The 26,757-nt window shown below is 44.0% G+C and overlaps 1 protein-coding gene across 1 annotated transcript in view; it reads right to left on the bottom strand.

Moving 5' to 3' along the window:
* Nucleotides 1-605: 605 nt before the first annotated feature.
* Tmem156 (transmembrane protein 156) overlaps nt 606-26,757 on the bottom strand; it is a 32,976-nt gene continuing 6,824 nt past the window's right edge. The window contains exons 2-7 of the mRNA XM_028882224.2: nt 20,363-20,626; nt 16,778-17,038; nt 15,012-15,131; nt 11,662-11,745; nt 2,958-3,060; nt 606-1,074 (exon numbers count right to left, since the gene is read on the bottom strand). Coding sequence (XP_028738057.1) covers nt 1,041-1,074; nt 2,958-3,060; nt 11,662-11,745; nt 15,012-15,131; nt 16,778-17,038; nt 20,363-20,626 — 866 coding nt within the window. The 3' untranslated portion in view covers nt 606-1,040. The remainder of the gene's footprint in view (nt 1,075-2,957; nt 3,061-11,661; nt 11,746-15,011; nt 15,132-16,777; nt 17,039-20,362; nt 20,627-26,757) is intronic.

The raw sequence follows: 26,757 nt of genomic DNA on the forward strand, positions 1-26,757 counted from the left end.
TAGCAAACGCCTTACCCACTGAGCCATCTCCCCAGCCCGAGACACGAGTGTGTTTGGTGAAGGATAGAGAATGACAGAGAACATGGAGGGCGAAAGTTGTGAGCTTTAATGATGATTAGCAGGCATGGGACTTCGTGAGGCCTGTTTGTTCCAGTTCTACAGCTGCCCTGAATCTCTGGAGATAAGGATGCTGCTTACTTATGCTTGGGAATGAGAGAACCACCTCTCCCATGGGGTCTTATACTCCATTCCTGAGGAGAGTCAGGAAAAGATTTATTTTACCTGTCTCATAGGAGATAGATAGGTCAGGGGAACTCAGGGTGGTTTCCTCACTTCTGCTGTTCAGATACACAACTTGAGTCACATAATCATATCGGAAGACCACATTCCATCTTAACTCTGGGAAAAACTGGTTTACATTTCAATATGAAGAGCTGACCTCTTGTCTATGCGTGCTTCTTATTGAAACTGATACCTATGATTTATTCATGATATCCATGGTGGCTATAACAAATATGAGAGCCAAAAGAATCAGAGGAAACATTTGCTATCAAATTTAAATACTCAATTTTAATTTCATTAAACTTCTTTTTATTTTAGTATCCTTGAATTTTTTTTTTAAAAAAAAACAGTCTTATGCCAAAAGGAGGCAAGATTTATAAATGCAAATAAATGTATGAACAAATACACAGGCCCTCTTAAGTAATTTACCAAATTGAAACTGTCCATCTGTGTAGGAAAAACCATCCTGCACCTGCAGCACGACCCAGTGAGAGGATTTTCATTCTTGGTCATTCTTGGTTCCTCAAGATGAAGTCCTCAGGTCTACACTGAGCACGATAATGATGGGTGCTAGAGGTAAGCACTCTCTTGCCCTCCCTTGGGCTCCATCAGTTTGTCCTTGGTTCACAGCTGCTCCTGACACACTCCTGTCACCTTGATCTCGTGGGCCAGAGAGACACTCTCCAGTTGGTTCTCATCAGTCAGGGTCTCATCACTGCTCTTCACCTAGCCGTTCTTCCTCAGCGGACCCAAACTCTTCAAAGTCTTTGGTCCAGATTGTCCAAGGATAGCCTGAAAGGGTTTTATTCATGCAAACAAATATTATTCACCTAAACAGTTTCTTACGTATTGTCTAAAATTAGAATTAGTAGAGAACAATTTTAAATCACTCATTTCAAACACTGTATCCTATGATATGAAATACCTTCCTCTGTCACTAACTGGGGACTCTCTCCACTACTGTGTTATACAACGATGCCCCTGGTGTATCCCTACAAGGATGGCACTGGAATGACGAGAAACTTGCAAGCATAGGGCAGAGGAAAGCTGGGGATTCCTCTCGCCTCTGCTACCACAGGACCTTTAGCATCTTCTCAGTGGAAAGAGGAGACTGGTGCAGGTCTCTGTCGGTTGAGACATGGACATTACGCCCATGGTAATGGGGGGACCAGCAGTGGAATGAGTCTTCCACTCCACATGTTTACTTAGGATCTAGCAAAAGCTGGGCTTCTTGTCCTCTGACTGGCGGCTGCACCGTCCCTTGGTCACTGGGATTGCAGCTCCTCGACTCTCATTTCCCTACTAACGGCCATGTTACTTTTGCCAATGAGTAGAGTTCTTGACATCAAGTTCATATTTGAGCAAATAACCAAAGTGGCGTGTGTTTATCCATCCGTGAGCTTGAACAGTCCCGGCATGAGGAGCAGCGCGGGAGGAATCAGACACCGTGCTCAGGAGTGTTTTCTCGGCACACTCATTAATCAAACCTGGGGATTTCTAGCCAACCACAGACCCTGCCACAGCAGGCCCTGCCAGACTTTCTTCTTGAACACAAACTGCAGGTACTGTTTCCACTTTGCATACTGACCATTTGGGCGGAATCTTTAATTACCTCTCCACTTCCTTCTACCTGCTCGGTGGCCTTCCAGAAGGCTACACAAGCCACCTCAGCTTGGCTTAGTCTCTCTGTCTCTGGTTGACCTTGGCCAGTGGAGAACATCGGCACAGTTGAGAAAAGGAAGGCCAGGGTTTGTGTTGTTGCTGTTCTGTTTGTTAGTTTCTCTCTCTCTCTCTCTCTCTCTCTCTCTCTCTCTCTCTCTCTCTCTCTCTCTCTCTCTCTCTCTCTCCAGGGCCACCAAAGGCTATGGTATCCTTTGATCCAGGTCAAACCTCTTATCAGACAATCTTCCTACACAAACATTCTCTCCCCCTGCCCCTGGAGTTTCCACACCTTCTCTTAATAGACCCTTTACTAAACTCTTCTTGACTTACTCAATTTGAATAAAACACCGTTTTCTTGCTGGAGCCTGGGCTGATAACCTCTCAAGTACTATGAAGTCTTAGAGACAAGGCCCGCCATGACGAAGCCCAATGGGAAGGTACCCAGAGTCACCACTTTCCTCTACATTTCTGTTGCCATCTTTCCATACCGAACATGGCCGCATGTCACTGTAGCCGCTTAAGGCATATTTGCCGAATGAAGGGAGAGCATCTCAAAGACACTTCTGAGCATCGTTTTCGATTAGAACATATTCGATCAAGGCACATTCATCTAGAGTATCAGATGCTAAGTTTGAACTTTTATTTCAATGACTAGGTGGATGGGTTCAACCGCACAAATCCCATGCTCCCTTTTCTCATGCTCTGGCTGATTTGGGGCTCGACTCCAAGACAAGCGAAGCCAAGGGACGCGCTGACATTTCAGGGACAGCTGAACAGACCGAGAGATTAGTCTAATAGACTGAGAGATTAGCTTGCTGATCCTTCCTAAATCTTGGAGAAAATGGGCACTTTGGCTAGTGTCATCTGATTCCAGTGGGCTGGCTTCTCAAGTCTATCACTTCTGTGCCCGCCGCCCAGGCAGAAATGTGGATGAGGGTCAAGCAGAGTTCCCCGACCCCATTTGTGTTTATCATGCACCAGTCAAATCATCAATAAGGTCGAGCATCACTCACCATGGGTATTGATCTCGCTGGGGCGCTGCAGAAGTGACTTCGAGTTCTGGTATTGGGGGGAGCACCTCCACGACCTGCGTTGAGGGCAGCCCTCGAGTGGACTCTGCAGTTCAAGACAGAGAGCTGTGTCAGTCAATAGCAAGGCAACAAGAAATTGTAATATGGACGTGTTGGGCGAGAACCCTGCCCTCCATTTTAAAAGGATTTGGGCAGTTTCTATCACTCATTCAATGTCCTTCAGATGGTTCTGATACTTTAAACCCACTTCACTCATTCCGTGTGGGCCTTCATTTCTTCCTCCAGCTTCTCACCCCGTTTCCTGATAACGCAATCTGAGGCAGAGCTGAAATCACCAATAAAGTCAGCATTTATTCCACATTTAGTCTTCTAAAGGGTAAAATGACCAGACTTCCCCAACCAAGAGAGTCAGATGAGATCTGGAACAGTCTCTACCTGGGCCCAGAGCCCCCAGCTCTCTGTTTTCTCTTCCCAGAACCCTTGCACTGGAGCCCTGAGCATCTTTGATTTTATTTCCTGGACAGTAAATATCAACCACATCTAGAGTACCACCTCTGTTGGCCCAGCCTCACACCAGCGTTCCCAGAAACCGTGATTAGTTTCTATTACTGGGTGAAGGTGAAGATGTTTTACAGATGTAACCAGCATCCCAAACTGTTTGGTTTTGAGCTGACCAAAAGGGAGGTTATCTTGAGTGGGTCTGATCCTGATTTCATAATAAAGAAGAGACCTGGTCTTCTCAGATCAAGATCCCAAGATCAGAAAGATTCTAGCTGGATTAAAGAAGCAGACAGTCGTTGGGGACAGTCGGTGACATGAAGGGGCTGTGATCAGCCTTGGTACACAGCCAGCAAGAAGCCAAGGTCCTCAGTACATTGAAGTAAGAAAGTGAATTCTGCCAGGCACAAACTTGCGGATGAGACTGCGGCATGGCTGACCTCTTGTTCAGCTTTGGGAGTCTGAGCTGAGCCACACTCATCTAAGAAGTGCTCAGCTTCCAACTGGCAGAAGCAGAGACAACACACACATATTGTGTTAATCCATTTTCTAGTAATTGGTTACACAGTAGAAACTAATATACCAACAGATCTCAGCCTAAATGTCACCAGAGGCAATGATTAAAAGTACAGGTTCTCAGGCTCTGTCCCAGATATGTTGGATTTGAATCTCCCTTCCTAGAAGCCAGGGAGCCTGGATGTTCTAGACTTCCAAAATGACTTGGGTTTCGAATGGAAGCTTTCAGAATCAATTTTCTGTGCAAATAATTGCTTAGACAACCCTTGACAAGGCATCTTGGGCCTTCTGTAATTTGAAATCTGGAGACTGTTCTTCTTAAAGGTTATAGCAAAAGAACCTATTCATAAAATGAAGTAATTATCGTGGAGAATGAATAAAGTTCTTCCGGCTGGAGAGCCAGCCACTCATCGCCTGCTTGTGGATTCAGCTTGTGGATGTTTTATAGCACGGTATAACCATAACGTAGTATGAAAAGCTATTACCTGTCAAAATGACGGCTAGTCTGGAACATTCTCCAGTGGTACGTTATCTTTGGTTTCCCCTGGTGTCCAAAGTCATGCAACTCACATGCTAATAGCAAAACTTCTACAGATTGATTTTTAAAATATCCAAAGTCAGATTAATGGGTGCCATTTTAGTACCTTCTTCAGAATGGCTAAGACAGGTGAAAATTTTCCTCTCCCACTGCACTGGAAAACAGAATTTCTTTCAAATACTATTAATTCACCGACTCTAGTTAAGGCAACACAAGCTGTCAGAAATATTTAAAACATTACATTACATTCTTTTCAGGAATTTGTCAATTCACCCAAATACTTGACGTTTTCCAGGAACCTCCAAAGAGCTTTAAAAAATTTAAAAGAATCCCAGTGTGGATTTCAGCCTGACCGAGCCTCACAAACAGAATGGATTTGTAGAGGAAGGCCCTTATCACACTGCCTGTGTCGATCGATGTCCAGGCTGCCCTGAAATGCGATGCTTCCTCCCCCCCCCCACCCCCAAGGACTTTTTTCAAAGGTCTTTTACATCTGGAACATCTGGGATCTAACCTCACTTCAGCCTTCCAATGTCATTTTGTATTCCCTCCATATAGCCAGCAAGGTGTTTTCACATCCCTTTGTTCCTGGTGGGTTTCTCGTCCAACACCAGGTTTATCTCCCACAGGAGAGTATATCTAAGCTTTCTTCTCTTGGTTGGGAAGCCTGTCTTCCCCCATCAATTTTTTTTATGTGTTTGCCTCCAAACAACTTGCTCAGTTACATTTTACTTTTTGTGTATGTGAAAGGAGAGTGGGTGTGGGTGCTTGTGTGTATTCAGGAGCATGGATGTACGTGCACAAGCGAACATGAATGTACGCATAAAGAGGTCAGGCACAGAATTCCTCCTCAGGCCCTCTCCACCCTGTGCTGCTGTTTTGTTTTGAAAAAGGGTCTTTCACTGGCCTGGGGCTCACCCAATGAGTCCAGGCTGCCTGGCCAGTGAGCCCCAGGGACCTGTCTGTCTCTGTCACCATAGCCAGCCTTTTCTATAGGTCCTGGCTATTCTTGAATTCGGGTCCTCCTTCTTTGCTAACGTTTTGGTAACTGGCTTACTTACTTTTGCTGGGATTGTTTATTTGTCTTGGAAAGTATCAGTTAAGCCAACATCGTAAGACAAAGGCTGGGTTGGAATAGGGATGTTCATGGTGGGTAGCAAGGGGGGCCTGAGGGTCCAGGCAGGGACCATCTGGGCAAAGATGGAGGACATGTTCAGAGCATATGTTCTGCAATCTGTTCTTCTGGAGCTGGTATAAATGGCTGTCACATAAAGGCACTCGATGAATGCCTGTCATAAATCATTCTATTCCAGCTGTGGACTCTTCACGCGCATGAGTTTCCTCCTACAAAGAGAGCTATCCTTTCTATTTTGATCTAGTATATAACTAAGCACATAGCTATAACCTTCCCTGCTTTATGAACCCAACCTGCATCTTAAGAGTCATCAATATTATGGGTAAAGCAGGTAAAAACTAAATTGTCGTGTGATCTTGCTTAGTTGCAAAAACATCTGGAATCATTTATCTTCTTCTCTACTGCAGGAAATTGAAACCTGCGGTCTTTATATTATCCTGGCCGTAAACACGCTGGGAACTGTAACTTTACATTGCCATTAGCTTTATTTGGGGGTACTATGAATTGGGCCATTCCCCCACTTTTGACGCTCACTAAGCCTCTTTCACAGTAAAAGTCCATGTTCTCTTCTCTGTGTTACCTAGAGCCCGCCCACATTAACTGCAGGAAAGAAAACGCTTTTAAGCCATGTTGAAACGTCTCTTGTGAGGACTCACACTGTCACACACGCTGCTACAGCTTTCTAGAGGGAACATGTTTCATCTCCATTTCCAGGGTTAGATGTACAGAGCAAGAAGAGCTTTGATATGAACCAGCCTGATCCCCAGGTCGTCGCTCCTGTTGAAGACTGTGTTACAGAGTGCACTGTTTGGAAAGAACTGATTAAATCCTGACTCTGCTAGGCACTACCTATAAACCAGTAACTTCCATCATTTATCATAAAATCCCATCATCTTTGATCATGAACATTTAGTTACTTTAACCAGTAAACCAGTTACTTAAACTCTCCGAGATTCAGTTTTCTCATTAGAGGAAGAGTGAAATACTTATGAAATTAAGCACATTAAGCCGGGCGGTGGTGGCGCACGCCTTTAATCCCAGCATTCGGGAGGCAGAGCCAGGCGGATCTCTGTGAGTTCGAGGCCAGCCTGGGCTACCAAGTGAGTTCCAGGAAAAGGCGCAAAGCTACACAGAGAAACCCTGTCTCCCTGTCTCGAAAAACCAAAAAAAAAAAAAAAAAAAAAAAAGAAAGAAAGAAAGAAAGAAAGAATTAAGCACACTGATTTGTGTGAAAGTACGGCACAGATATCAGCACAGTGCTTGATACGACAAGGGTTTCTCTTATCTAAGGCAGCCTGGAATAGATGCTCCTTAGCTGTGCTGGGGATCCTGTGGAGGAAGAACTCTGCCTAGAGTACCAATGTTTGCTGTGGTGGTCGGTGGGCGGTCGGAGCTGAGTAAAACTTCGAGAATTCAAGGAGAAGAGCTTTGAGTTTCGACAATTTCACCATTTGAGGCAAGATGTGGAATGAATGACTCTGCCTCCCCTTCGGGCAGCTGGATGGAGCGGAAGCAATGATGTCAGACGCCTGGGGGAGATGTCACAGAATGGCTGCCCAGAAAACAGGTGAACATCTCACGGGTCATCCCAAGAACACAGAAGGCAATGGCTGGCGAGATGCCTCAGCAATGAAGAGCCCTTGCTGCTCTTGCAGCTGACCCAGGTTAGGTTCCCAGCGTTTACATTAGATGGCTCACGACTACCTGTAACTCCAGTTTCAGGGGATCTGATGCCCCCTCCTGGCCTCCACAAGCTTGCATGAACGTGGTGTACCTACAGAAAAGTAGGCGCACACACATAAATAAAAATAAATTTAAAAACTTTTAAAAAAAGAACTCAGAAATCCAAAGAGATGATAATCCCTCTCCCAGATGCTCTTCCTTGGGCGTGTGATCCCGGGAAAGATGCAAAGCCGCCATCTGGCCAAATGGCACACCCAACAGTAGAGCTACCAGGAAGCTCTTTCTTGCCATCCCGTTTCCAGGCTATGACTTGAGCTATATTGTTAGCCTTCTTGACCTCCTAAACTCCTGTTTATCTTCTTGTATCAGATTCCTTCATTTTGCTAAGGCTTCTACAGGCAACTTGCTAATTACCCAATTAATTGTCTTTTGCAGTCATCAAAAGACTTCGCAGTGTTTGCATCCCATTCTTTACGTCCAAATGACCTTCCTATGGCCTTGGTCTTGATTTCTCTATATAATCAAACCATCGATCATTGTTTCCAGAGGATTTTGTTGTTGATGATGTTGTTAGTTTTTTGTACTGCTAGAGATTAAATCTAGGATCCCTCTCACACTAGGCAAAAGCTGTAGCCCTTAGAGATCCATTTTAAGGCTACCATGGTGGTTTGAATAAGAATATCTCCCATAGAACATATTTAAACATTCAGTGCCTAGTTGGTGGTGCTCTTTGGGGGATGTCTAGGCAGCATGGCCTCATTGGAGGAAGTGAGTTCTTAGAAGCAGGCTTTGAGAGTTTAAAAACTTGCACCATTTCCAGTTTGCTCCTTCTGCTTCGTGCTTTGGGCTCAAAGATGTGAGCTCTCAGCCTCCTGCTTCCGCTGCTGTGCTTCCCCACGATGATGGACTCTTAACCCTCTAGAACCATAAGCAGAAATAAATTCTTCCTTTTGCTAAGCTGTTTCTGGTCCTGTTTATCACAGCAACAAAACGTAACTAATATCTCTCAAGACGCCTTCCTCAAGTGTTGGAGGGGTAAGTGCTCACTCCTCTTCCAAAGGCCCTGGATTTGAGTCTAGAACCCATATCAGGCAGCTCACAACCACCTGTAACTCTAGCTCTTGGTGACCCAACACCCTTGTCTGTACTCTGTAGACAAACGCGTGCACGTGCTCACACACACACACACATACACACACACACACACACACACACACACACACACACACACACACACACATCTCTCTTAAAATGCCCTTCTTAAAATGGTCATTGTTTCTCATTGTCTTCCATATCCTTAGCAATTCTACCAAATTTGCTGTCCCTGATTTCGGTGAAGGAGAATAATGTTCCTTCTGATCATTCTTGCCCTGTGCATTCATGTTCGTCTTTCCCATCCTTAAGATTCATTTCTTTTCCAATTTTTAATTTTGTTTCTGGCATTTTTTCAAGACAGGGTTTCACTATGTAGCTCTGGTTGTCCTGGAACTCATTATGTAGACCAGTCTGACTCTGAACTCACAGAGATCAGGCTGACTCTGCCTCCCGTGTGCTGGGATTAGGTGTACGCCATTACACCTGGGAAGATTCATTCTTGCTCACCCACCCCCTTTCTGTCCCTGTTTCTCCCTAGGCCTGTGCTGTCTCATGAATGTTTATCATGAATGAATGGAATTCCAAAAGCTATGCCACAGGGAGGGATACAGGGATAGGCAAAGCAAAGTCATCTCCCATGTGATGATAAGTGAACAAATAACAAGTTAAGGAAATTAATACCGAACCAGACAACAGGAGTCGTCATGACTCTCAGGCAAGGAGGGAGGTATCAGAGGCACACTTCTTACACATGGCTCTACTAGGTGGCAGACTCTGTACAGGATAGGATCATGGCGAGTTCTCCTTGTTTGTTTTATAGACGGCGGATGATTTGGGGGTGGATGAGCCTCTCTGCATCTCAGTGTGCGTGGTGATTGTATGACGGCACTGATTTTGTAGTTTATGAACCACAAAGCCATCCTGGTCTGAGTGCCTGGCACCCACAGCAGGCTCTGTTGAATGCGACACACGGGCCTTGCTTTTTGGAATTCCTTTTCTTTTCTTTATGTTACTGTATTTCCAGCAACTCATGCCGGCCCATTTCCCTCTGCCTCTCAAGCCTGCTGCCTATAATCAATCCATCAGGACAAAGAGCAGCCTTAAAAACAGTGCTGGGGGAGACATGATTTTCTCTCCACTTCTCTCTCAGAAAGAGCAGCTTAGAATGGGGAAGGGGGGGTTATTTAGGTTAAAGGAACACAAATAAGAAGGACCTACCTCTTTTCCTTTTGAAGATGCTAAGCCTCAAAAGGATTCTTGGTCTTTTTTTTTTTTTTAAGATCATCACCCTGGGTCTGCCCTGAGCATTACCACAATAAGCCTGGTAATAAAGCCAGAGGGTTTTTAGTGAGAGCCATTTCAGAGACGGCAGACCTGAGACAGCTTTTTTGGGTGCAGGAAAACCACAGGCTCATAAATATAACTTGCGAGGTTCATCTGGTCGCTAGCCAGGCCTTAAAATTTGTGACTCCCACAATCATCTGAGGTGACCGGGGAACAATTGACTTGCTCTCAGACAAGACTGCTGTACTCAGAATTACAGCTAGAAAACAGCAATGGCCAGGCTTCCTCAGCAACCACAAAACTCAGCAGAGCTGGGGCGAACCATTCCTGGGGCACGAGCAGGTACACTCGACAAGCGAGACGAACAAAGAATCATTTTCTCCCTTTTAAAAAACTATTTTTCTCCTTAAAACAACTCTTTTTTTTTAGTACCATTAATTAAAGAAAATTTTTTGTGAACCACATGAAATTTCCATTAACTTGACTCCTAGACGGCTGGTGTTAAGTATTTTCTAACTAATGCTTACTGCTAACCATGACTTAATAATTGGCTGATACCAACGAGGAAGACTAAAATATTTCAAATTGAGATCTTTAGGTGCACCCACTGTAATTTGCTCCCAGACTAAGGGTCTGTGTGACCACCTATTTCAGAAGGAGCCTCGGGCACCCAGTGCTCAGTGAAAGGCTGGGTGGGTCTCTGGGTGGCTGCTGTCCTCTGCAGCGGAAGGCAGGGGGTTGTCGCGCTTCCTCCCACGTTTGAAGAGAGTTTGCACACCAGAGCTGAAGCTTCCTGCTGGGCAAGCTTCTCACCAAGGGCAAAGAGGCTGTTCACCCACTGGAGACAAAGAATGTGAGGAACATCACTCGATTCTGGGTTTCTCAAGGAGTCAAAAATACTCTTTCTTGCCAGGCGTATGAGCATAATCCTACCATGGGGGCACTGAGACAGGGGAACTATAAGCTTAAGGCCAGCCTGGGCTACAGAGAAAGACCTCGTCTGACAGAGGAAAAGAGAGAGAATCGCCAGGAACCATCACACAGGCTGGAAGAGATTAAAATGAAAACTAACTGCAAGCCAGGCCTGTGACAACACAGACCTATACTACTGAGGCAGGAGGGCCACAGGTTTGAGCCGCACCTCAGCTGTACAGTAAATTCAAGGCTAGCCTGAGCAATTTAGTGAGATCTCGCCTGAAATTTTAAAAGAAGGGGGGGGGGGCGCTGAGGGAGCATAGTTCAGTGGTGTACAGTGCGGCCTAGGATGCCCTAGGTTGGATTTCCAGTTTTTACAAAATCCTTTCTCTTTGGTGAAGAAGATGACCTTCCCCGGCCCCCCCCACCCCGCCCCCATGCCGCGGTTTTTCTTCTTAGTGTGTTTTGACAGCGGGAATTCTAAAGAAGGCCCCGCAATTAGAAAGAGATGAAGTTGGAACCAGAGCATCTGCGCTCACAGCCCTCTGCGGCTCTAATTAGGATCCCCTTACTCTCTCTCTCTGCTTCTCGGGAGAGGACAGGGGGCTTTTTAATTGAGGCTATTACAAGTTCTCTTTACACAACGACGCCCCACGAAGTGAAGGCCTCAGCAGAAGCTCTGCCCACTCTACAATTACTTCTTGCAATTCTGAGAAATAATGGTATCTTGTCTCCTTTAAAAATAAATCCCCGGCGCATCCCCCCACGGCGGTCTCTCCCTTGCCTACTCACATGAGTTGCTTCTTGCCAATTAGGCAAACCTTCCATTATTTAAGGAGATGGCTTTGATCATAACTGTCCCCTGATCGTGAGATGTACTTAGCTGGATTTCATTTGCCCACAGTTCCTTTATTCTAAATTCAAGGCTACTTAGAATGAACTCGGGTCTCAAGTTTGCTCCGTGCTGAGAGGGCGCAGCTTTGGAATCCCCGGTCCCGGCCATTTGATGCTGCAGAACTCACCTGGGATAACCCTCACATTCAACACGCTCAGCTTCGCCGAGTCACTTCCTCTTAAGAGCAGGGCTGTAGATTTGGATTTATGACCTATTCCAAGAAAAGAAATGAAAGATTTAGATGACAAACGAGCACATTCTGCCAGCTGTGGCGGTCTAGGCCTCTAATTGCAGCACTTGGGAAGCTGAGGCAGGAGGATCGTGAGTTTGAAGGCAGCCTGGACTACATAGTGGCCCCTGTCCCACTCCCTTCCAAAATCACATTCTTGTGTTGCCTGTGCTATTTCAAAGGGTTGTCAAGGAGGCAGAATAGTTCACAAGGGGGCCTGGAGCAGCGGGCACCAAGAGTTTTTATCTTTACGTCTCCTTTCACTAGCAAACACAGGGGCATGTGGGCACAGGGCTTTAACCCCGGCACTCTGAAGAAAGAGGCAGATACATCTCTGTGAGTTCAAGGCCAGCCAGAGCAACATAGTAAGTCCCTGTCTCAAAACAAATAAACAAAAAAAAGCACATAACAATAACAATAAAAAACCACAGACTCTTTCTAAAAGTAATGGTTTCTCCACTACCATAAATACTGTTATGTCCATCTGCTCATGAAAAGCACCAGCCTGTATTTACAAAATACTACTTTTATCTATAGGAATATGATATGCAGAATCATATCCCTATAGATTGGAAACATTGCAGATTAATCATATCTAGTGGCATGAGTACTGTGATATTTTTATTGCTCTATATGCTTCAACTTGCAAGGAAAACCTTTGAAAGCCATCAAATTTGTCATCTGGACAGACGTTTGAAAAGATTTAAGGTTCTTCCCACGTCTTTCTAGGCATTTTCCTACCTTGTATCTTTCTTTCTTAATCTTCATTCACATATGAAAAATGGTTCAAGGAACATAGAACTATGAATTATTTTCAACTACCACACATGTGCTTAAAGTAACAAAAATTTCAATGCCTTGGTATCAATTTCAGATACCAAGTCTTTACTTCGGCATTTATTAACTGTGTCGATTTGGACCAAACTGCTAAATCACCTGAGTTTGGGAGTTTTCCCCCTTTACATGCAAAAAACAAAAATAATGGTCCTTTTTACATACTGTTCAGACTTCATTTGGTGCCTATGACAAATACCAAGAACAAACAGGGTGAGGTTTTATTTGTCTTCTACTTCTGGGTCACAGTCTACCTTGAGGCGAATCAAGGGAGTCCTGCTTACTGTTCTGCATGGTGTCACTTCCCCACCAGGGGACTCACTTCACGGCCAGGAAGTCAGCAGGAACCACAGAGGCTGCTGCTTACTAACTGGCTTGCAGAGTGGCTTATACTCAGCTAGCTTTCCCATACACTTCAGGACCACCTGCTTGGGGATGGTGCTGCCCATGGTGGGCTTGGCCCTCTTACATCAGTTACAAATCATGACAACAACACCACTCCACAGACATGCCCAAAGGCCAACCAGATCTGGGCAACCTTGAGACTCCCTTCTGAGGTTATTCTTGGCTGTATCAAGCTGACGGTTAAGGCCTTCCAGGACACATGCTTTGATCATCTAGTGAAAATCGTCATTCTACAAATACACAACACGGTCATGCCATTAACCATGACACCACAGGCCTTTATTACTAGTGTATCAGAGATAAGACTTGATCTGAAACTACTCTTAAAAATCCCTGCAACCAAGTCTTAACCCAAAGAATCAATGGCACCCCTGTTTGTCTGTAGGTGAACATTACTTATAACAACCTTGCCTGTCAAAGAACATAAGAACCTAAGAAGTGAACATGCCCAGTCATACTACAATCCTTCATTGAGATCCAGCTGTGCCAACCAAAAAAAAAAAAAAAAAAAAAAGACAAAGCCAGGCAGTGGTGGCACACACCTTTAATCCCAGCATTCAGGAGGCAGAGGCAGAGGCAGACAGATCTCTGTGAGTTTGAGGCCAGCCTGGTCTACAAATCGAGTTCCAAGACCGCCAGGGTTATTACAGAGGAACCCATCTCAAAAAACCCAGAGAAAGAGAGAGAGAACTAGCTATACCCCGACACTGTCCAACTCCTTGCATGATCTCTTTATTTCAGCCTTTACCCCAGCTCCATGTGGTAGAGGCAAGTACCCTGTAGGGCAGTTGAGGAAAGCCATGTTTAGTGACGGTAACTCACTCAAAGCTATAGGAGGTAACCTGAGGATCCAACTTGAGTCTCTATGTCTTCAGAGCCTATTATCTTGGTGATGCTTGTTATACTGTCTTTCAGAGATCAACTACTTACCGAAAAACTGTCGATCAAGTCTGATATGCAGTCAGTGTATGCAGCCATACACTTCCAACCCGTTCTGATAGGTGAGTGCCGAGGTCACACGAAGTGTTAGAACCATCTAACACTGCCCCTACCGTTCTAACTGAAAAGACTCCTTTTAGTTCTGCCCCGCCCAAACTTTACTATCAGTCACAGTGTCACCTAGAGACCACTCTGCTCAGGATTTCTAACTCTGCAAGTGTCACCACGTCATCTTCGGCCTCTCTCTGCCCTCACTTCCACCAAGCCCTCCCAGCCACCATCCCGACAACTCCTCCTTTCCATCCTGCCCTTCTTCTTGCCCATTTGCCCATCCATGTAGGAGAAAGGCCCATGAATGGTGGAGCCACCGTCTTCTCTATACTTTCAATCTTTTAGATTATCTGGAACCAGCATTTGCACATAGTTGGCACACAGTAAGTGGCCAACCTAACTAAAAAGAAAATGTGGGCTGAACAGGTGTTTGTACATGTTTCCCTGGGCAAAGCCATGTGACAATGGGTTTATGCTTTTTGCTCTTTTGAGGAACCTATCATCCAGCTCCCAAATAAATCACACATGGAGGCTTATTCTTAATTATAAATGCCCGGCCTTAGCTTGGCTTGTTTCTTGCTAGCTTTTCTTAAATTATCCCATCTACCTTTTGCCTCTGGGCTTTTCCTGTTCTCTCATTTCTGTAAATCTTACTCTTACTCCATGGCTCACTGTGTAGCTGGGTGGCCCCTGGAGTCTTAGTCGTCAACGTCGTCGTCGTCGTCGTCGTCGTCATCATCATCGACATTGTCATTGTCCTCGTCCTTGTCGTCCTTCTCCTCCTCCTCTGACTACTTCTTTCTACCTCTTTTCCCAGATTTCTCCTATTTATTCTCTCTGCCTGCCAACCCCACCTACCCTTTCTCCTGCCTTGCTATTGGCCATTCAGTTCTTTATTAAAGACCATCAGGTGTTGTAGACAGGCACAGTAACACAGCTTTACAGAGTTAAACAAATGCAACATAAACAAAAGTAGCACACCTTCATATTCCACTACAGGTTTATTTCTTAGTACTTACTCTGCCACCTCTGCACTCTCCTGTGGTCCTCAAGTATTTTGTGGATGATGAGGATGATGCCGACCATAAAAACTAACAGCACTAAAATGTACCAAGTGATCTTCACAGAACAAGTGACAGCTGTAAAAAAAAAAAATTTTAATTAGGCACTATAAAAAAATCAATAAAGGCGGCAAGCATAGGCACTCGCCAGCCCTCTGAGTTCTACCCCTAAAAGTCACATGGAGAAAGGACAGAACCAACTCCTGCAAGTTGTCCTTTGACCTCCACTTGTGTGCCATGGCATCCATGCACACACAAAGAAATATATATAAAATAAAAAAATTCAACGCAATGAGATATCACATCATGATATAGCGTATCAGATAAGAGGCCGAGTGGTGGTGTATGCCTTTAACGGAAAAGCTATTTGCTGCTTTAACTGTAATAGGGATACTTGCTGTCCTGAACACTTTTCCAATATATTAAATGAAGCTACTAAATGAGGAAATTGGCCAAGTAGCTCCCAGGGATCCATTTAATACAAAATCCTGGCATTTAATTTCACTTCCAGGTGATGCCAATATCAATTTTCTTATTGTACATCAAGAGCGCCACAAAGTAGCCTTAGACTCAGAGCTGTGTGCGATTAATCATCTTGGTCATGGGCCACACAGCCCCCAAACATGCCCTCAAATTAACAAAGGTGCGGCAGGAGCAAAGGAGATGGGGAGCAATGGGAAGGCTGAGACAGAGAACCGGGCTGAGCTGATGAGCGGCCAGGGAGATGCGCGATCAGCCCTGGTTTCTGCCAATGTTACAGCCTGGATGGAAAATGCCCCCAGACACTCCTGTGATTGAACCGTCGGTCCTGGTCCCCAGCTGATCATATCATTTGAGGAGGTTACACCTTATATATCGATGTTTGCTGTAAGCATACTTTAAAAATATTAATTACCTTTAAAATGATTCAGCTTTAGGAAAGCATTCTAAAGTGATGGGGAAAGCTTCCATTCTTTTGGGGTACCAAAATGCCCCAGCAAACAGTTCTGTCGTGGCACCTGCAGCTCCAGGGGCCCACTTGTTTCTGTGTGATTCCTTCCTCTGGTTTTAGGTTCATCTGACTCTGGGCCCCCATCCAGGCATGGTGCTTGACATGCAGAAGGCACTCATTAAATGACTATATCATAAAATGCCTTCTAATAATAGATTTTATGAGTGAGGTGAGGGCACACTGCTTAGCAGAAAATATTAACTGTGGGGTTCAGAACAGGGTTCAAGGAACTTAATAAGCCTTGAGCAGAATTTAAATGTCTGAGCTTCCCCTCAGAAACAGCCAGTGACCCCCCCAAGTGCCTACTCTGCACAGCATCACATCAGAGAGCTCTGTTCACCCACGCTGCGTCAGCTCTGAGAGGATGTGTTAACCTGGCCCAAAGGCAACTTTAATAGTGCATCATGTGTGGACATTCACCTTCTAAGAGAACTCCCACCTCTGAGTACTGAGGTGTATTGGCTTTCCATCAAGCACAGACACCAGGCATGCTGCGGGTATCCTAGGAGACAGGACCCTTCTAGTGTTCCTCAAATCACAACCCAGACATACCGCCTCTGTCTCGGGTTATGGCTGAGTCGCATGGAAACACATTTTGAAAGAAAAGCAAATGGTGTTGTTTCAGCCATGGAAGTCTTTAGCTATTTGACCACTGGTGACTTTCACAGCCCTTTCTTAATTCTACGCACGGATGCCCAGCTTCTCCTTTCCCCTCTGATCCTTTCAAACTTACGTTTCACGGCCATTTCTAGGCTCATGGAAATGTGAGTACAATTACTCGTGTTTCCCATGATCCTGCAAGTGTGGTTTAGAGAATCTTCCCTGGTTGGCTCTTCTCCTGCGGTTGTGGAATTCCCAGGGTGGGTTCCGGGGGTACAGGTAGTGTTGTATTCCCTCGGGGCGTCAACTAGAAGAGCGACGGTGACATTGAAATGCTGACAAGGGGAGGAAACGTCATTTGCCTTCACCTCCATTGACCCCCTCATGATAAGACCTAGAAAGAGGTGAAGGAGGGTTATTTGCAGAGTGTCCAATAAGAAAACACAATCCAGAGCGGAGTCTCACGGGGGCTGTCAGCACCGCGGTCGGATATGACCTGACACCTGTCAGTGGGACTTCCATAACCAAGATAAATCAACAGTACCGTTGAAGGCTGTGGGGACGTTGGAGTCCTTGTCCTGATAGCAAGGGGGGGGGGGGATGATCCATTCCGTTCGGGAAATAGTAAATAAGTTCCTCCCAAACTGAACCATCTAAACACCATTTACTCCAGCAAGCTCACTTTCTGGCACATACCCAAAAGAGCTGAAATCAGGATCTCGAAGACATAGTGGTTATTCCCACAGTCTCAATAGCTAAAATAGGGAAGCCACCTGAATGTCCATTGAGACAAATGCATAAAGAAAAAGTGAGGTCTGGAGAGATGGCTCAGCGGTTAGGAGCACTGACTGCTCTTCCAGAGGACCCGGGTTCAATTCCCAGCACCCACATGGCAAATCACCTCCTCTGTAGCTCCAGTCCCAGGGGATCCAATGCCTTCTTCTGGCCTCTGTAGGCACAGATAAAAACAAAACACTTGCATAAATAAATAAATTTAAATAAATAAATTTAAATAAATAAATAAATCTTTTTAAAAAAAGAAGATCTTCACTCTTGTTGGTGACTATGTGAAGAGGGAGACCTCAGCTGTCCCCAGCTGCTCTGGTTCCCCTGGAATGTTGCATCTACTCACTAACTGCCACAGCATGAAACGCCCCAAGCCTGAAAAAGTCCATCTGTAACCAATCTAAGTTTCTCATCCAGAGGGAGGTTGAGGAAGGGAGGGAGAGAGGAAGCAGGAGGCGGGGGTCAGGGGAGAACTAAGATGAAGAAGAGCAGAGAAGAGGAGGCGGAAGGGACAAGAGAAGAGAAAGGAGAAGGAGATTGCTGCATTTCAAGCCACTGTCCGGGGGGTGATTTGTTACACAGCCGGAGTGACTGGGACACATTTCAAAGCCCTCTTCACTTATGTCCGAGGCAGCAGAGCAGCGACGTCTACCAGCCACCTGCTTTTAAAAGGCTTCCTAGTCTCCCATCATTGTGGAGGTATTTCCCCGACTTGTTTTCTGTAGACTCGGGGCAGAATCTTTGGATGGTTGTAAGACTGCAGGAGTAAGAATGTTGCCCAAAGTCAGTGCCGAGAAATCATGTTCCTCTTCTCAAAGAATGGAAAAAGGTTCAGTAACTAGTGAGACAGGAGCACTCCTGCTGAATAGGCGATGATGATGATGATGATGATGAAGATGATGATGATGATGGTGGTGGTGGTGGTAGTGGTAAAATGATATTGAGGCTTGAGGCCACCAGCATATTTTACAACTGTAAAAGAATTGCTAGTTTCTCAGTGATCGATTGGATTCAGTTCAACTAACTACATCAAATATGTGGATCTCATAACACACACGCCCTTTTTGCTTTCTGTTGCTGTGATTAAACACCATGACCAAAAGCAACTTGGGTTTATTTAGCTTACAGGTTACAGTCTATCACTGGGAGAAGCCAGGGCTGGAGCTCAAAGCAGGCACCTGCAGGCAAACATGAAGCAGAGACCAGGGAGGAATATTGCTTACTGCCTGGATCCCCCTGGCTTGCTCAGTTACCCTTCCTATATAGCTCAGACTACCCAAGTAGGGACCATACCACCCACCATGGGCTGGGCCTGCCACATCAGTTAGTAATTAAGAAAATGCCTCACAGACATGGCCACAGGTCAATCTGAGCGGGGCAATTCTTCAGTTGAGGTTCCCTCTTCCCATGTGACCAGGTTTATATCAAGTTGATAGTGGAAGCTATGAGGACATGCAATGCCCCATTAGGTGCTGCAGAGAATATATTGTTATCCTTTTGTGTGATCCTTCCTTCCTTCAACAAATATTTATTGAGTATCTACTATGATTTACATCAGGCATGATGCCAAAAGGAGGGATACGGTAGTAAACAAAGGCAAAGACATTACCCTCAAGAGGCCCATTGAAGAGCCAGACAAAAATGACAACTCATACTCAGTGGGCGAATGCTTAGGTATTTACTTAGAATTGCTTTTTAAACAATCACTATCTTCGAAAAGAACATCAGCTATCCTTTTAGCTAGCAAATGCATATGAACTACACTGGTATTCTGATGGATTTTATGAACAAGCATTTTGCTTTCAGTACATTAAACTAGAATTGATCAACATTACAAAGCCCTGTGAAATCTCTCATCAAAGGACACACCACTGAGTGTTCCAGTGCCACTAGACGTTAAAACGAAATGCTTGTGATGGGGGTGGGGAATGGTGGTGTGTGTACACAGTACATTCAGCATGCAGATGCCTACGAAGGCCCGAAGACAACCTGGATGTCATTCCTCGGGTGCCTTTGCCTTCTGTCTGAGACAGGGGCTTTCATTGACCTAGAACTTCACCAAGTAGCCTCAGCTGTCTGGCCAGTGAGCTTCCAGAGATCTGCCTGTCTCTGCCTCCCACCTCAGCATCTCTGGGATTACAAGCAGGCTCTCCAGCGTTCCAGCATTTCCTTTATTTTTCTTTAATATTTATTATGCATCTCTGTTCACATATGTATACATAGGTGCAGTGCCTACAGAGACCATAAGAGTGTGTCAGATCCCCCAGAGCTAGAGTTACAAGTAGTTGTGAGATGTTTGAAGTGAATGCTGGTCCTTCGAAAGGTCTCAACTGCTGAGCCATCTCTCCAACCTCTGTGCCCACTTGCTTTCTTCTTCTTCTTCTTCTTCTTCTTCTTCTTCTTCTTCTTCTTCTTCTTCTTCTTCTTCTTCTTCTTCTTCTTCTTCTTCTTCTTCTTCTCCTTCTTCTCCTTCTTCTCCTTCTTCTCCTTCTTCTCCTTCTTCTCCTTCTTCTCCTTCTTCTCCTTCTCCTCCTTCTCCTCCTTCTCCTCCTCCTCCTCCTCCTCCTCCTCCTCCTCCTCCTCCTCCTCCTCCTCTTCTTTCTTCTGGGGGTTGGTTTTTCCAGACAGGGTTTCTCTGTGTATCCCTGGCTGTCCTGAAACTCACTCGGTATACCAGGCTGGCCTCAAACTCAGAGATCCGTCTGCATCTGTCTCTGCTTCCGCAGCGCTAGGATTAAAGACGTGCACCACCACTGTCCAGCCTCATGCCCAGTTTTTATGTGGGTTCTGGTGTTCAAACTCAGTTCTTTACATTTGTAGGGTGAGAAATGCTTTAGCAACTGAGCTAGCTCTCCAGCCCTGGGATGTTTTTTTTTTTTCAGAACGACTTCATTTAGACTTAGCAAATGTTACTCTATTCCTTCATGTTTACCTTTTGATGTTTGTTCCTGAGAAGTGAAATCTCCGTTGGATTTGCAAACCAAACACAAGGAGCACATCGGAAATCCACTTGTGATGCCTTGGCAAATCTCAGCGAAGCTTTGGGAACTGGAGTAGTTTGGAAAGATTCCCATAACGGTCTGTGTTTCCTCTGCTGGTTGCAGAGAAGCCACAGAAGAAAAATTGAAGGAGGGAAGCGGATAGGTGAGATTGGGTAGCAAACACACTTCCCAGCAGGCGAGCTCTTGTGTTCTTTCTGCAAAGGAAACAAAAAACAAAAAGCTCTCTTTAGCTGTGGATTTTGAGGTTTTGACATTTAAATAAACATAAAGTAAGCTCTTCATTGTTCAGGCAGATGATGGTCTGTCTGTGACAATGTTTGTTCTTACATGAATCTATTCCATTGAAGCATTTTGTTTTTAAACTTATTAATTTTCATAGAACAAATATCCGTGTAGGGAAGTAACTAGAAACAACAGGATTTTAGTAACCCTCTGTTCTGGAATTTCTTAAAGTGTGTAAGTGTGTGTGTGTGTGTGTCTGTGTGTGTGTCTGTGTGTGTGTGTCTGTGTGGTGTCTGTGTGTGTGTGTGTATGTATCTATGTGTGTCTGTGTGTGGTGTCTGTGTGTGTCTATGTGTGTGTGGTGTGTGTGTGTGTGTGTGTGTGTGTGTGTGTGTGTGGTGTATGTGTGTATCTGTATGTGTGTCTGTGTGTGGTGTCTGTGTGTGTCTGTGTGTGTCTATGTGTGTCTGGGTGTGGTGTCTGTGTGTGTCTGTGTGTGTATCTATGTGTGTCTGTGTGTGGTGTATGTGTGTGTCTATGTGTGTGTGTGGTGTGTGTGTGTGTGTGTGTGTGTGTGTGTGGTGTATGTGTGTGTCTATGTGTGTCTGGGTATGGTGTATGTCATGTGTGTGTCCATGAAGGCCAGAAGAATGCACAGGAAACCCTGGAAAAGTTAGGGCTGCCTGACATGGGCCCTGGGAGCTTAACTTGGGTCCTCTGTAAGAACAGTAAGTAAAGCACTCTCAGCCACCAACCAATCTCTACAGCCACTGGGGGAAAAATTGACAGATAAATCTTCAGTTTTTCTGAATCTATCCATTTTAAAATAGTCAACTGCATGAATCTGAAGAAGGGAGAGAAAATTCTGTGTTTGTTTCCTAAGTCTGCTAGAGCAAGGTGCCACAACCTTGGCTGTTGAAAATAAGAAAAACTCTCTCCCGGTGTGAGAGGCCAGAAGTACAGTGTTAATGTCACTAGTCAGAAATCCCAAAGTCTACAAGCTTTGAAGTCTCCTGAAGAGTCTTCTTCTTGAGTCTCTTCTAACTTCCGGTGGTTGCCTGCATTCCTTGACTTCTGTACAGACACCACTGTCTCTGTAATCATAGTGTTTTCTCCTGTGTCCCTGCTTCCTTCTCTCCTGGCTCTGTCAGAGTTCCCTTTGACTCTGTGTGTCAGTCAGGGTTCTCTAGAATAACAGAACTGACAGAATGTCGCTGATAGAATGACTGTGTGTGTGTGTGAGTGTGTGTGTGTGTGTGTACTGATAGAATGTATACATACACAGATACAGAACTGATAGATGACTATATATATGAACTGATAGAATGTATACATACACAGATACAGAACTGATAGAATGACTATGTATGTATGTATGTATGTATGTATGTATGTATGTATGTATGTAAGGTTTGTTAGAGTGGCTCACAGGCTGTGGTCCAGCTAGTCCACCAATGTTTACTGATGGGGAGTCCAAGAATCCAGCAGCTGTTCAGTCCACAAGGCTGGACGCCTCAGCTCGTCTTCAGTATATGCCAGCCTCCCAATGGAGCAGGCTCTAATGCCAGGGAAGGAACAGACTTGCCAGTGAGAGCGGGAGCAAGCAGGCAGAGAGAGCAAGCTTCCTTCTTCCAGGCCCTTTATATAGGCAGATTTAAGGTGGCTCTTCCCACCCCAGAAGGTCCAAATTTAGGGTGGGTTTTCCCTAAACTTTTTTCAATCAAGAAAAGTCCCTCATAGGTATGCTCAGCAGCTTAGGCTTTGGTTGATTTCAGACACAGTCCACTTGACAACTAAGAAGGGCCGTCACAGCCTCTTCCTTATCAGGACATTCGTGATTAAATATCATGTCCACTTGCATGACTCAGGATATCTCTTATCAAAATTGCTAATCGCATTTGTAAGCACCCTGTTTCCTTACAAGGTAGCATTTGCAGGATCTAACACTTAACACTTGTTGTCTATTATTTGGCCTCCCAGAAAGTCTCTAGAACAGTGGTTCTCAATCTTCCTAATGCTGGGACCCTTTTATAGAGTTCCTCGTGCTGTGGTGACCCCAAGCATAAAATTATTTTCATTGCTACTTCATAACTGTAATTTTGCTACTGTAAGTGAATCATAATGTAAACATCTGTGTTTTCTGGTGGTCTTAGGTGATCCCTGTGAAAGGGTCATTGGACCCACAAAGGGGCCAAGCCCCACAGGTTGAGAACCATTGTTTAGAATGTTTTGTTCCCAGCCATGGATGAACAGTTCTTCTCTGCCATGTGTTTCTGTTAGGACACAGTTCCTCACCACTGTGTGTTGTTTAAATGCAGGCCTTTGGGGCTGGAGAGGCGGTCCAGCCATTAAGAGCTAAACTGAAGAGCTAACTGACTGCTCTTCCAAAGGACCTGGGTTCAATTCTCAGCATCCACATGGTGACTCACAACCATCTGTAGTACCAGTTCCAGAGGACCTGACATCCTCTTCTGGCCTCTCTGGGTACCAGGCATGCACATGGTACACATACATACATGAAGGCAAAACATCCATATACATAAGATAAAGTAAAAACTTCAAAAATGTTCAATGTAATCCTGTATTCCAGATTAAAAATTTAAAAATGTGGAGGGGCCAAGCTAACCTGCACCCACATGGCAGCTCACAACTGTCTGCAACTCCAGTTCCAGGGGATCTGACACCCTCACACAGACATGCATGCAGGCAAAACACCAATGCACACAAAATAAAAGTCAATAAATAAATAAATTTAAATGTACCCGTTGCCTGAGGTGGGGCTTCTCTGTGACTGAATCAATATAAACAAATCCAAGCTCATGGTGTAATTGAGAAGGATCATTTGACAGTGAGGAACAATAAGGAGTAGGCAAGGCATCTTCCAGTGATTCACACACCGTCAGCTGGTTTTTTTTATATGTGAAATCCCTGACATGGCCAAGACTACCTTTCTGTGGCTTCTTCTCTAAATGTAGTGTAGGATTTCTAAGTAACATAGAGTACAAGGAAACAACTGCCGTGCTTTTTAAAGGGACTGCTTTTAACTCAACACCTTGGCTCAGACTTGAAAGGAAGCCAAATTAGTGACTGATATTAAAGGCATTTTTTAATTAGTGAAGCTTGTATTTTAATAGTAATTCCATAAGCATTTGATTATTAGTGATTTTTAATATGATTTAATAAATTAGATGCTCATGTCCTAGCCCTCTATATTGAAAAATATTTCTCTAATCATTCACATGTAGTTTCCAACTGTGAAGAAATTTCAAAACTGAGTTGCTAATAAAGGTTTTTCTCAGAGGAACCGAATTGTATTCAAATAAATTTTATTTCGTGTAATATACTTATAATAAAAATTGTAATGAGTTTGTAACTACAACATAATATTGCCTTCAGTAACAATGCCAAAGGAGGAAAACGGAACTGTACCCACTGATCAAGCGCGCTCATTTATAGTTTTCTCAGTATTACTAAAACACATGAAAAACATATTAACTGTCACCTTCCCATCTTGCTCACTGGCACTTTGATCTTGTGAAATTTTTAGCTTCTTGAATTTATATGGCTATGACATGACCTAGAAAGGAGAGTGAGAAATTCTTGCTGTCAATATTGCAGTCTTCTTATTCAATAAGCAACCAGCCGGGCTTCCTAGAATTGAAGATATGCCTTTTATATTTGGATATCAGGTCACTTTATGAGGTTTTAAAACCTCAATCTTTAAATAATTCTATTGGAAAAGGAATAAATAGAGGACACAACCTTTCTTGGTGTAATTTTAAGAAATAAATCATTCTCCCCAAACGCTTTAGTCATCAGACGGGCTATATCCTCATCTCTATAAACTTTGTGAACTTAACTACCTCCATTAATATTTCTGGAGTCAGATGTCTACCTGCCCACTCTGAGAGATGCAAATGCACCCCAGGATTACTTCAGTGCCAAGTTGGGACCTTCTCTGAGGAAGCATGCAGAATCCTAAATAGAGCTAGGAAAACACATGACAGAATAGGACCAGGTCAATTATTTTCTCCTTTTCAAAGACAAGCAAACCGGAACACTAAAGAATTGTATTCCTCCTCCTTTAATTTTTACAGTAAGAACATATCACACATATATTTGTACAAGATGTCTCATGCAAGATGCTTTCATTAAAGAATAAAAATAACACCAAGCTGTGGTGGTGCAAGTGTTGGTGACGCACTCCTTTAATCCCAGCACTCAGGAGGCAGAGGCAGGCGGATCTCTGAGTTCAAGGCCAGCCTGGTCTACAGAGCGAGTTCCAGGACAGCCAGGGCTACACAGAGAAACTGTGTCCCCCCCCCTCCCCAAATTAAGAATGGAAATAAGTAAATATTAGTATCACAGTCCCCAAGTTAAGAAACAGGCTGTTGCTAACACCTTCAGAGCATTCTCACTACCCACTGCACCACAGGATATTTTGGAAGCATGCAAATGTATAGCATTATAATATGTACTCTTCTGTGGTTTGCTTTTTTCCTTAATGTGTTTTAGTCATGATAGTTTTACACAACTGTAGTGAATTTGTTGTGTCTTATGAATGAATATATTACATAATTCATCCATCTCTTTGACAGTGAACATTTGGGCTGTTTCCATTTTCAGCTGTTCAAAATAATGCTGCTCTGAAGTATAACTAACTTTCATACATTACTGATAGGAATGTAAAAATAGCACAGCTGCATTGGGGGACAGACTTCCATTTTCCATGAGTTAAATATACACTCACCATATGGACCCCAAATTTCACTCCTAGGAATCTATACACACAAATAAAAACATACCCACTTGGTAGGATGCTTCTGTTTCACCGGCACGCGAGTTTTTATGGTAGCTTTTGGATGTTATAAGAGTCCAGAACTGAAAACAATCCACATTTCCAGCAAAGAATGAAATCTAAAAACAACTCCTGACATCACGATGGAATGTCACTCAGTGACCAAGAGAAGGAACTACAAGTAGCAACACGGGTGAATCATAGCAGTGTTTGTTTGTTTGTTTGTTTGTTTTGTTTTTGCCAATTCGAATATGCCACACAAGTGACTATGCACCGCATGATACTGTTTATATGGGATTTGGGGAAAATGCACAATAGTGGTGGTCAAGGGGCTCTTATGGGATGGAGCCAGACAGGGCTTCTTGGAGAGATGGAAAGGCATGTCTTACTCGTGGTTAAGATGTGGTAGTTAAATTGGTGAATACACCTGTCACACTCTATCTCACAAATATGTTCTCTTGTCCATAGCTGTGTTGATCGTTGTCAGTTCAGATTTTTTTTCCAGTTTGATGCAATTCCACTTGTCTAACTTTAAATCTGTGTTCCCTGTGCTTTTGAGGACATTTCTGAAAGTCGTGACAGGGACTGATCAAATCTGTTAGAAGAATCTTTTAACAGCTGGACAGTCTTGGGTTTTACGATGTCTGTTGTTGCTTTTACAATGTTTTTAATCTGTTTTGAGTTGGTTACGTGTGTGGTGTGGGATAAAGGTCCAAATGTACTCTCCTATCATTCATATTTTTGGTGCTTTCTCTTATCTACTGGAACAACAAAGTATTTATTTTATGCTCTATCTCCTAATTCTAATATTACCGTTCTTCAAAGATCTGATTCTGCTGTCTGTTGTTTCTGTTGATTCTTGTCTGTTGAGTCTTCATGTGTTTTGTGATTTTTTTTTTTTTTTGGTGAATATCTTGTTTTCTTTGGTATTTTATTGAGAATTATATGCGGACTGGTTTGAAGAATTTTTTCTTCCACAGAATATTGGTATTTGCCTCTGCTGGGTATCTAATGGTGCCATTGATCCAAAAGGCCTTCAGTTCACTTCTTGCATTGGACTTTTTAAACCTCACACATAATGGACCTCAATATCCATATCATGGCCAGCTATGTGTAAATTCTCAATAAGGTTTCTTTTTTTTTTTCTTACTTCAACCAAAGTAGAAACAAAATAATTTCCCACAGCCAGACATTTTCCCCACTGCTTGCCAGATGACTAATCTAGGCTGTCTTGTTTCCCTGATTCCTTAGTTGTTTTTCAGGTAGCAAATTGTCAGTAAACTTTGTAAGGAACAGATGGATTAT

This window comes from Peromyscus leucopus, chromosome 10, assembly GCF_004664715.2.
Source record: "Peromyscus leucopus breed LL Stock chromosome 10, UCI_PerLeu_2.1, whole genome shotgun sequence".
NCBI lineage: Eukaryota > Metazoa > Chordata > Mammalia > Rodentia > Cricetidae > Peromyscus > Peromyscus leucopus.